We start from the raw sequence: 12,686 nt of genomic DNA on the forward strand, positions 1-12,686 counted from the left end.
TCAGGCTTCGGCTCTCTGTGCCCCCAGAGTGGGGTGACATTTCACTGGTGACAGGAGAATAACGTTTGCTGTGTTGACGTGACAAATTAGTGTAAAGGATTTTTTTTTTTTCTCTTTTTCTTTAGCAAGCAAAGATCACTTGTGTCAATAACTGTAAGCCTGTTCAAAGAGTTGGTTATAGCGCTGTGTTTATTTTCTACTTTAGAAAGCCTAGCTTTGGGAGAATGGTTTCCGATTCTGAAAGACTTATACTATTCGATTGGAGTTCATCTGGCACATTGAAGAGGCATGTTTAAGCAACAAATGGATGAAAGAAGCCAACGCGTGTACGCCATTTCTAATATTGCAGGGTCTACATTTTGAGAGGCAGTTAAGAATGTGACATTTTTGAGAAAGCATGGTGTACAGACCTTTTAAGGCGCAAGGTGCTCAGAGTGTCTCAGTAATAGCAAGTGTGGGGAGATAATTGACTCCACTAAGGGCATCTAAAAAGCACTCTGAGATGAGAGCTGTATTTAAGGAAAGTTTTATTATCTGCTTTTAAATGCCAAGCCATGCACCACTTTTGCCTGTGGGGGGAGAATGTTTCTTAAATGCCAGCATTAAGTGCAGAATATTACCTGATCGTTGCAACTGAGATCCAGCTGCTGGCAGAGATAGCGGGGGGTCAACCTCTCCGCCTGACAGTCTGCTACAAAGAATGGTACAGGAAGTGATTTGTCAGAGCTCCCTGCAGCCACTGCTCTTATCTAAGAGGAAGATGTATGACATCTGAAGGAAGAGGTACACAAGAATTGGTGTGGAAAATCTTACAGTATGTGATGCTGACCACAATTTGGTTTAATCTCTTGTTCAAAAATCCTGTTTGTGCATCGCACTTAAGAATCCACAGGATTGCTTGAAATAAGTGTAACATGGATGTTATACTTTGCTATTTGGATTTGCTGCCATTTAGAGGGATGAGGCATGATATTGTGTGCAAATGGGGATAACGGCACACACTTTCAGGCACTTTCAGGCAGTTATGTCCTCATAATAGTTGCACACATGAAAAGAGACGGAAGTAGTAGTTATTTGTCAAATAATGCCAAGTATGAACTGATCAGTTTTTAGCATCATGTGGCCATTTACATAACACTTTACATACCACTTTGTCCAATGATCTAATGATCACTAGATTAGAGTTGGAACGATGAGTTGATCAACAGCTATTTTGATAATCGACTTAAAGACATTATTAAAGCAAACAATCCCTAACTCTGACTTCTCAGTTGTAAAGGTTGTTGCTTCTCTTATAACATAATAAGTTTTGGACAGGTGGGCAGACAAAATAAGCTTGATGACATCACCTTAGGCTGTAGGATATTGTGAAGGGCATATTTCACTACTATTTGACATTTTATAGACCAGAACAGTTCATTGATAAAGTGAGAAAAAAAACTCAGCAGATTAATGGATAATGAAAATAAGCATTAGTTGCAGCCCTACACTAGATGCTGGCCCCAACAAAACAGGCTTTATAAGTTAATAAGCCCCAACTTTTCCAAAAGAAGTTAAGCTTTCAATCCCAATTTTTTTAATGACAGTTCTAAGAAATCACTCTGCCATTAAGGCCTGATAACCAGATGGAATCATTTCGCTTCATTCATGCAGCCATTCATTGTGTTCATGTTTGAACATGGAAGCTGCAGTAGTGGTTGCCAGGAACACTTACCTCAAGATTTTGTGAAACGACTGAAGACACATGCTGATTTACCAGTTGTTATTTCTGTAAGTCGACTCACAACAACCTGCCCACAGTGTCCGGCTGCACCATCTCATTCACACTTATTGCCATTTTTGAGGCCACTATTTTTCATGGACGTAGCTAGCTATGTCAGAAGATGATGTCCACACTCTGTAATCCCACATACAAAGCTCTGATTTTTCAATTGTTCCTCCAACTGGGGAAACAGCCACTACTGAGTTCAACACCAGAGTTGGTTAAGTGGTTAAACAAATCAAAATCAGAATCAGAGTTGTTGGTCAAACGTGGAGTTATGAGAGGTCAACAAAACTTTATGAATCTCATTTGTGTTCCTTTGGTGTATTTTGGTTGTGTGACCAAATCCAATACAAATATACAACAAAGTAATTGTACCTACTGTAATTCCTGCCAAAGAAAACCCTGAGACAGAGGTCTTTTTTGTTTCTGCTGGTGTTTCTTTTATTGTCCCCTGCTAAAGGTCACAGTAAATTGGATTCTGTCTGTGAGGCCTTGATTAATAACAAAATATCATTTTGATGATGATTTGTCTCTGTGATTTGCTTGTATTGTTGAGGTATTTCTAGAGCAGTAGTAATTACAGAGAGGCTGCTGGTTTACAGTGTTGCAGAAAAATGCAGGAGCTGAGCATTTGTGCCATTGCACACATGTTCCTGTTGTGCAAAGGGGCAATAAAAGGCTTTATTAGACAGGCTTGAGTTCATTATAGACGCTGTGTTTCTCTCGGCCTGCTTGGCTTAGATAAACCTCACTCTGACCAAGGCCACATCCCTCCCGCTGTCGCCCCAGGCCCTCACCGAATTGATTTCAGTAATAAAGTGACTGTCTTTCCGTAATATATGGATGGCCTTTAATTCAAGCCTGTTACTGTGCCAAAGGGTGCCTGTTTAAGGCTTTATTTACACCCTTGCAGCGCTGCCTGGCATGCTGGGCTCCATGGTGAATCACACCAGAAGATTTGGATAAAAGGTTTGAAATGCCAAAAGCTCTTAAAGTTGCTCAGGCAGTGTTTAAAGTACTCAACTGTGAACTTGTGTGGGATGCACTACTTTAGCTGCACTTAGACTTGTTGTCATCAAAAGGATTGCAACTGTTGAAATTACTGTCCGTAAAAGTTTCATTTTCTTCACTTCTTCCACAGCCATAGGCCTACTCCTACTCAGCAAACACTTTGTATTTGAAGTTCTGCTATGATCTCAGAGTATTCAGCTCTGTTTATGTATATATGACAGTTATGTGTTTGCCTTTTCTGACTGCGGAGTGTTTATGAGTCAAATGTGTTTGTAATTTTTTATGGTTTGTAGCAGCTAATGTACGTTTTGATGTCATTCCCAATTCAGAGGAAGATTACCTTTACAAGCTGTGCCATCAATCAGAAGCTTCATCGGTTGACCTGTGAAAGACTGTAATTAAGTTAGCCTAATTAACTTAATGAAGTGTCACACTTGGCTGACTTTACTATATAGAGTAAATTGAAAGAAAAATAGGCATCATTACTCATCAGATGTTCTGGTATTTAGAGTGAGGCAGAGGGAACACATTTTTTACCAACTCCTCAGCCAGTGGGTGTCTATCTTAGTGGAAAAATCTAACCTTTAGCCTGTTTTTATTTTCTCAATGAGGCATTTTTCATTAGCAATCTGATTGGTTTAATCAGTATCATTGGTGCATTTATGGAATGAAGATAAATCCCTGTGTGTGAGTGGAATTTGTTGCTCTCTACATTCTCTTATCTGTATTCAAGTTTAATCTTAATGCCGTAAGGACTGTGTGATCAATAGGCCGAACAGTCAAGGCTTTTACTCAAGTGCATGAGGTGCTTAAAGCATGATAACCACATCAATGATGGTTGTCTTTTAGCATGGCCAAAGTTTAACCGTAGTTTAATGTGATTTAAAGGCAGGCAGGGGCAGCTAAACTAGCCTGCAGGGAGCACAGGACATGGTCAAGGGTGGCCAGGCGGGACGCCGAAGACGAAGGGAAAATCAATGGCTAGGAGTCACCTCAATCACTTTAACTAGGCGCTACAGACGCCCATGCTCCTCTCAGGGGCCAATTTGTGGAGTAAACAGGCTACTGTGATTGCTGTCGGGGTCCCCATTGGCCCTGGCAGTCCATTTCTCTGGACCTGGCTCCATTCTAATAACCCTCTTAGCGGAGAGCATACATGAGGCCACTTTTCGGACCCCCTCAGTATTTTATGGCTATAAACAGTGTAGCAGACACTGAGCAGCAGCGCTACCAGCCTTTGTTAAGATAACATTCCTACAAATCCCTGGCTCCTGCTGCATGGGCAGAAAGCAGGCTATAATTTAATGGCATTCTATATAGAGACACAACACTTCAACTCAATAAATATACATAATAAACTTTAGTTTTACATTTCTTTTGGTAAACACTTCACAGTTGAATACAGGGGCACTATAGATATATTATTGGCCATAACTTGTGCATATAAAATAGAGTAGAGCTTGAATTGTTGGTCAATTTATCAATTAGTTAATTAACAGAAAAATAATCTGTAATAATTGGTTAATTGCTTACTATTACCATTACCATTCTTCAATCAAAAATACAACACATTCGCTGGTTCCAAGTTCTAGAGAGTAAACAAAATAATCATTACTTGCAGCCTTAAAGGACCAGTGTGTAAGATTTAGTGACATTTAGCGGAACAGACTTGGCAGAAATGGAATATAATATTCATAAGTATGTTTTAATCGGTGTATAATCCCATGAAAATTAGAATCCTTGTGTTTTCTTTAACTTAGAATGAGCACTTAATATCTACAAAGAGAGTGGGTCCCCTTCCACGGGGGGCACCAAATTGCACCGCCATGTTTCTACAGTAGCCCCGACCAGACAAACCAAACACTGGCTCTAGAGAGGGCCTTTCCCATTTTTTGCAAGTCTCATGGCCACCGTAGATTCTCCTACACGCTTTGGGGGGGAGGGGGGATGGGGGCAGTATTCAGTTGGTTGCAAACTGCAACCTTACTGCTAGATGTCACCAAATCTTACACACTGGTCCTTTAAAGCACAATTAAACACAATGATCTCACTTAGATTTTCATGTTTGAACTCCAACTGAAGTATTGCATGATTATTCCATTGGTTCAGAAAAGTTGTTTTGATGAGAGCTTACCAAAACCAACAACTAAGGCTGGAATAATAGCGCTCCAAAGATGCAGGTGAACATCTCTGTGATCCTCTGCAGAAATAATCATGGGAAAATGTTGGCTGCAGAGAGACTGGCACCCAGACATCCCAAATCCCATGAATTGTGCAGGTTCTCCAGATATGCAAAGGACAAACATACATACAGACAGACAGAGATGCCTTGCTTTATATAGAGAGATGGAAAAGAATTTAGTTAATAATAATGAACATAATACAGTTTCATGAACATCCAAGCAACTTTCCCAACATGGCCCCTGCGTTTGGGGGCACTATGGAACCCGCGGGCCATGCCCAAGCCCAGTCACTACAGAAATTTGCAATTTTCGCCAGTTCTGACATATGTACCAATTTTCATTAGTTTTCAAGCATCCCAAGCCCCTCAAAATGCAATGGTGTACTATAATAATAATAATAATAACAACAACAACAACAACAACAACAACAACAACAACAACAACAACAACAACAACAACAACAACCGTTGAGCCCTGGCATTTTCATGCTTGGGCCCTAATTATCAGCAGTTTATATGATGTTTGGCAATTAAATCTGCAAAAGCGACCGTGAACACCAGCTAATTTACCCGAGTGTTTTGTACATCACTCTTTGCTAATAAAAAAGAGCAAGTAAAGATAAAGCGTTCAATAAGAGATCTGGGAGGATTGAAGATTAGCATATCTGGGTATTGGAACTGGCTGTTGAAACCCAACGCTAACAGCAGGGTTGATGCTTCAGAGGGTGTCGGCAAAATGTTCAGTCCATCATCATTCATCAGTTGAACATCATTCAACGCTTTATTGCACTGACTAATCACATATGCACAAGCAGAAATTTCCAAGTAGAAAACCTTGTAGCATGTACCTGCTAGCATTGTGCTACCAAGTGCATGTTACAAAACGTATTTGCAAATGTTTTACATAATTGGCTTTATATGTCAAATTACAAGTCATTAGATTTTTCTGAGATTAAGCCTCTTATCGTGTTGTATGAGCAAATTGCATCATGATAAATCTGGGCTAGGTGCTGGATTGCTCATACAAGCATGTGTTGTGCCACACACTTACTGTACAGACACATACATTTAACAAAATGCTGGTGTGCAGGACTGTATCTCATCGATGCTATAAATCACACTAATGGGGATCAGCAGAGAGCCTCTTGTTCATAACAGAAAGGCTTCATAGACTACAGCATGCTGAAGTCTCCATTCCTCTGCTACTTATTGCTACTGTACATGTATCTCACTGCTGTCTGCTGCAGACCTTCTCTTCCTGTACTGGCTCATTACAGGAACCTCCAGCACTGAGGCCTGACACACACTCTGCCCTCTTTTTAGCCTATATTTGTTTGCATTTTGGTGGGTTGCAAGTTAAAAAGGCATGCCCAATTTACTATCAGCAGTTCCTGTTTACACTGTTTAAAACAATTATCATTGGATTACTTCAATACTGAAGAAAACTATCAAATGTGATGATTATCAGGCAAGATCTGAAGTTATAAGGAGCAACCTTTTTCTATGATTCCTTAGCCTATTTATGAAGGTTTATCCATGGTGGACATTGGAGATATCGATGTCCCTGTAGAGTGTAAGTCATGCTGAGTCAGTATGTGTATGTGAGTTATGAGTTATGACTTTAAGAAGAGGGGGTGAGAGGGTAAACAAAAGCAGGAGTGAGCTTTCTGTAGACGGTCTTTGTATAACTGACTGAACTGATGTTTCTCAAATTCATGAAAGAATTTAACATTTCATGATGTATTTGAATCATTAATGACTGTAACAGGTGTAGTAAAAGCGTGGTGATGTGCCATGGGCTCTATGAAGAGGAAACACAAGAGTGTTTTGCCCCTACAGGGATGTTGAGTATATATAATTATACCAGGAGTTTACCGTGCAGAAGCCAGACCTTGTGTTTTTGTGTAGAGTTTGTTTTCAGGGAACCTGCATCAAATGCTCTGTGTAGAACTCATTATATCATGTAAGACACATTCACCACTTAGCCAGAACTCTCCTCTCCTCTTTGTTTTATCATACAAGCTCTTTGACATGTTTTGTGTCCTCAGCTCAGGAAAAAGCAGAGACACACAACCAGTTTTCCCACAGTGCCTGAGCACTCAGACCTATTTATCATTCACTGCTTTATTCTAAACGCTTCAAATTGGAAACAAAGAGAAAGTAGCTCTCCTCTTCCCCGACTGTATATCCTCTTCTTGGAAGCATCTGTGGTTATCTGACGAGGCAATAAAAAGAAAAACCTGCTTGTGCATTTTACCTCTGATTAAATTAGGCGTCGCCTGGTAAGTTCACCTCGGTATCAGTCATGCCTCACTAAAATGGAAATACGTTTCTTGGAGAGAAAAAAAATTGGACATTAAAGAATGCCCTTTGTAATAAATGAAATGGGAATTGCAAATATGCGCAGTCATGAAATTTAATTGTGCTCCGTGATGACTGGTTTGTGGGTGCTGAGGAGCAGAAGAGCAGGAGAAGCGCTGGGGGGCAGAGGTGGTTAAATGTAGCGCGTAACGCACTGCCTGAACAGGCTAATGAAGCCACTGTTTATGACCCACTGCAATTGTGTCATCTCTTGAATGGCAACAAGATGCCAGTGCGCACACACACACTCACACACACACACACACACACACTCCATCTACTAAATGTGCTGTTGTTTTTCGTAAATTTTATTAATGTCTTTGGGGGGGTTTAGAGGGAAAAGGAGAGGATTTGCACAGCCACAATTCTTTTCAAGTGCTGGGCCACAAACAGTACAACAATTTACAGTTCAACAGTATACAACATTAGAGTCACTTACAATGACTTCATAATGACAATGAAATGAAATAGGAAAATAGGAAAAATACCAAAAATATACATAGAGACCAAAACACACCATGGCCAAGGTTAATGACATCATGAAAATCCAACAGGGATACTTATGGCCTCATTAACACATACTGTAAATTGACAATGTAAATATATTGACACATAAAAACAGTTGTTAATAATAATGTACAGTATATAGTCTATCTGCAGGCTTCACTGTTTGCTGCTGTTGCATTATAGGTGAAAGTATGGAACACAAACATGACCAACGTTAGATAAATAAAGAAATAAGACATTGTGAAATAAACTAGAGTATTTCCTGCTTGCTATGAGCTCTGATGCTGACTGGCATAAATTTGCCTTCATAATATTTTGAAAACTAATTGATCTTAATGTTCTGGCTGAGTATGGATGTAATGGAAGTGAATGGGAGCTTTCAGCTTTAGGCTTTAATGCGTCACATTAATACTACAAACTGTACGTCATCATAACAAGCTTATTCACAGTTGATCAGTGTGTAATACGAAGCATTTTGAAATATAAATCCAGTTTGTACTGATTATTCAATTAGTTATTAAATGAATCGCCAACTATTTTGATAATCAATTCATTTTTTTCTGATTCCAGCTAGTCAAATGTGTCAAATGTATCATTTGGGTTGTGGACTGTTAGTTGGGACAAAACAAGATATTTGAGGACGTTAACTTGGGTTCTGGGAAACAATGATCAACATGTTTCACTATTTTCTGACATTTTATGGGCTAAATGACTAATCGATTAATGAAGAAAATAATGAAAATAAGAGTTGCAGCACTAAGAAATACAAAGAATGTCTGCAGGATTATGTTTTAAACAATAGGTCAAAAGTACAACAGTTATCAATTAGTCATGAGTCATAGCATCAATCTAAAGAATTATTTACTCTTCAATCTAAGTAGCAAAGAGTTCCAAAAGTATCTTTTTAAAATCCTGTTTTTCAGGAATATCTCATTAAATATGCATGTTATTCATTTAAAATGTAGTTGGTAAAAATTCAACTATGGATAAATACAGACACACATAAAAGATGACATTTTTAATTACAAAATAGCTATAATGAAATAAAAAATCAAATTTTGCTTAATTTATGTTTTTAGAATTGATCTGTTATTATTCCATTTTTTTTTTTAATTGCTCAATTTGTGCCTTGTGCTATTTTGAAATTTCATATGTCTGTATCAGCCCGTGTCTGTCTCCATGACAACTGAGCACACCGAAGAAGACCATAAGATGTGAATGAAAGCCTTGAGGAAGCGAGTAAGTGGGCTTTACCGGTGTTAGTTGTGGGGTTATATTTTTTCATTTAAACCAATCTTAATTTTTCATGAGCATTTAAATTGATCTAGAAGTCATTAAACTGTTTTTTTTTTCTAAAAAAAAAAAAAAGGATTTCATTCAAATAGTTCAACATGACTGAGTTTAAATTCCCATCTGATTTGATTATTTTAAACTATTAACCCTTCTGTTAATATACCTTCACATCTGATGCTTCTACTTACCCGTAATGTTTGTAGCTTTGCACAAAAATGGACTTAAGCGTGCTGAACATATATCCAGCTGTGAGGAGAGTGAATCCATCAAAGGTGAGAGGACACAATAAAGCCGAGCCTCTTCTGCATACACACATGGTGCAGTGTCAGACACACTCATAAATAAATACAGTGAAAGCAGAAAACATGATAAGGAAATCAGTCACACTAATTAACTGCTAATTCTTTTGAGGACTGTATAGGCTTGATTAAGGAAGCCAAAGCTTCTTAAAGTGTGCCGTGTTGTACATTAAGATTATTTTACAGTGTAAATTTAATCCCAAGTTTATGAGGTTGATTGCATAGAGTGTGTGGTTAGCAGATCTCTTTCTTTGTGTGTGAGTGTGTGTGTGTGTGTGTGTGTTGGGGGGGGGGGCATCATTACAGCTGGACTGGTCTTTGTTGCCACCTAGGGCTCAGTCTGAGCTCTTCTCTCTGTGTCACATGACATAAACAACGCTCTGCTTCTGCCCTTTAAAACCTCAACTGGAATGAAAAATGTGACATTTCATTATCATATATGTATATGTTAGCGCCAGAGGGCCTGCCAGCCTATAGAAAGTGAGTGTGAAAAACAAACTTGCACTCCTCTGTCCTCTCCTCTCCTCTCCCTCATCTCCCCCAGAGGGAATTGATGGAGATATCCCACAATGCCAGAGCCCATCAGCTCCTACAGGCCCGTCGGAGGGCAAAGCGTCTGCCTCTCTGCTCTCCACAAAGCAAACATCTCTAGCAGGGGCCACTGATGCAAAGCACAGCTCCATACCTCAGCCTCTTTAGTCCACAGCAAGTGAGCAGGAGGAGGCAGAACATCACTGCTTCAAGTACTGTCTGTGCTCTCTCCCTGGAACAGCAGTAGCTGGAGTCCATCAATACATCAGTCATTTGATTAGTCATTTATCAATCAGTCTCCTGCAGCTTCTCCAATGTGAGAATTTGCAGTTTTCCTTTTTTTTGGACTGTTGCTCAGACAAAACAAGACATTCAAGCACTTCATCATCACGGTTTTCTTACATTTCATCGATAATGAAATAATCGTTAGTTGCAGCCCTAATTTAAAAAGCAAAATTGAAGATATGATGATGGACATGATGCAGTTTACCAGTGTAGGATTGATAAATACTTTGGTTGCTTATAGGAAGATTACATAATATTATAGAATCTGTCATGTGAGTAATCTATAAACTAAAAAACATTCTACAACTAGTTGCTTATCATCCTTCACCATACCCTCTCTCAACATTATCTTTCTTTATCAGTTGGCAATATTGTGACAATGTGAGAAATTCAGAAAAATCATGTGTCATGTTGACCTCTCCTCCCTCCTTAAGTAGAATCAATAGTTTTTTACAGAAGGCAGAAAAGCTCGGCTAGATTCTCTGGTTGAAACATGTTTCAAGCTTCTTCAGGCAGCATCAGCAGGTTTATACTGACATGTGTCTTGAAAAAAGGAGAAAGGAGAAAGTGATGTCATAATTACATCATAGCCAGATAGCTGTAAATACCAAACACTAATAACTACAAACAGTGCTTACACTATTAGAAACTTTAAATGCAGACATAAAGTGGACATATCATGCTTTTCCTGGTTTTCTTTTAATAATATATATGCTCCCTGCAAGTCACACCTGCTCTGAATGTTTTGTTTGTAATGGGTTTTTTTCTACCTTGCCGAGGAGCTGACGTTAGCTTGTCACAGAGGTCCATAAACAGCCGTCTGTTCCGTAGCCTTGGCTGCTAAAGTTATTGCTAAGGTTTTTCCCTGTGTTGTTTGCGTTGTCCGCTCTCATATTTTGGATTCCAGCTCCAACATGTACGGATGTATTTGAGAAGTTGACATTTCGAGTAAGAAAGCTAAAACGGCCCGTTACAGAGGCTGAACCGGGGGCCTGCATAAAGGGTCAGTATAAGATTAGTTTTTGAACTGTAAATCATGCAAAGATATTCCAGTAGAGCCGTGGAATATAAATATAGACCTGGAAATGTACAGATGTGTACAGATGTTATGTCCCCTTTAATGTTTAAAGCTCCACTAATAAACATTTTACATATTAACAATAGATCAAATGGCTGTGTGTAATTTGAAGTGTCCCTCGTAGTGATGAGGACACAGAGAACAATCAAGTCTGTATTTCCCCTCACAGTCTTTTTTTTTTTTTTTTTTTGGTTTTACGCCTCACAACTTAACTGTTTTGATTCAGTCTCACGGCTCTCACCACATCACATTTTAAGCAGCAGCAGGCAGTTGCTTTGTTTTTTTAGCAACAAAGTTCCTTAAAGCCACTGTACATCACCTGTCCAGCACCAAACAGCAGACACACCAAGTTAGCAATTAGCAGCTAAGGAGCCAGATATATTGGACTTAGATTTTTAGGGTGGAAAGATGATTTCAAATGCTAATATTATACTGTGTCTGCTCAATATGTAAATTAGCATCTGTTTGCTAACACATTTGCTATATCAACTTTATAAGGTGATGATACGTCAGTGTTGTGTTTACAGCTTGTTCTGCTGCCCCCAAGTGGCAAAAAAAGCTTTGAATAATCATATTCATGCTCCTGTTCACCAAAAGGTTGAGATCATCTAAATGCAGTAATGGTATCAAACATGAAGGACCGAGGTTACTGAATTATAATGTGACTAACTGCTCCACACCGTCTCATGTGTGGAATTACCCCCCACTCGTCAGACATTCCCCAGGTGATATGTGCATTTCAAATATGACTAACAGCTCATTTTCTCCATCTCTCTGACACTTTAAATTGCACACTGCACAGGCAATTTCTGTAGACTCACTCCATAAGCCTGACTATAAGGGCGGATAAATGAGGAGTACGCCCTACCAGAAGGCAATCTTCAGATCTAGTATCACTTCCAGCATGGCATTTCACTGAAATTCACAGAAACATGAAAACAGATGAAGATTGGCCCGTGTCTCTCCCTGCTGCTGCCCTCCTACCCAGACTGGAGGAGGAGGCTCTGCAGGCAGACAGACAGCAGGATAATACCAGCCACCCGTCTGCCTTCCCTGAGGCACAGAGAGGAGTGATAGGTGGCTGAGGGGTTGGAGTGGGGAGGATAAAGAGCACAGAAGAAATCCTGTGAAGGCCCCGAGAGGCCAGGGGGACTGGTGTCACCCCTCTCCCCAGGGACAGACACTAAATCAGTGGAGGAGGAGGCATGGGAGGCACATTTCTGGCTTTATGAGATAGTTAGCATGCGCTGGCCCCTCCTCCCCTCTTGTTTCCCATTTAAGAGCTGACTGGCCCTCCGATAACGGATGGCGCCACAGGTAATTGGAAAATTGGCAGGCTTGTCAGGGAGATTTGGTGGATGGCACTAGTGTATA

At 39.7% G+C, this 12,686-nt stretch overlaps 1 protein-coding gene across 5 annotated transcripts in view; it reads left to right on the top strand.

Annotated features, from left to right (window-relative positions):
- The window catches only part of phf14 (PHD finger protein 14), a 95,918-nt gene that overhangs the window by 78,131 nt on the left and 5,101 nt on the right, over positions 1-12,686 (top strand). For 2 of the 5 annotated variants that reach the window (XM_044335166.1, XM_044335167.1), the window contains exon 18: positions 9,963-10,535. The exons of 2 other annotated variants lie outside the window; for them this stretch is intronic. In XM_044335166.1, the coding sequence (XP_044191101.1) occupies positions 9,963-10,070 (108 nt within the window). In that variant the 3' untranslated portion in view covers positions 10,071-10,535. Of the gene's footprint in view, positions 1-8,990; positions 9,066-9,962; positions 10,536-12,686 lie in introns of those variants that run through there. One more of the 5 variants, XM_044335171.1, reaches the window with a different exon arrangement.

Source organism: Thunnus albacares, chromosome 19 (assembly GCF_914725855.1).
Source record: "Thunnus albacares chromosome 19, fThuAlb1.1, whole genome shotgun sequence".
Classification (NCBI taxonomy): Eukaryota; Metazoa; Chordata; class Actinopteri; order Scombriformes; family Scombridae; genus Thunnus; species Thunnus albacares.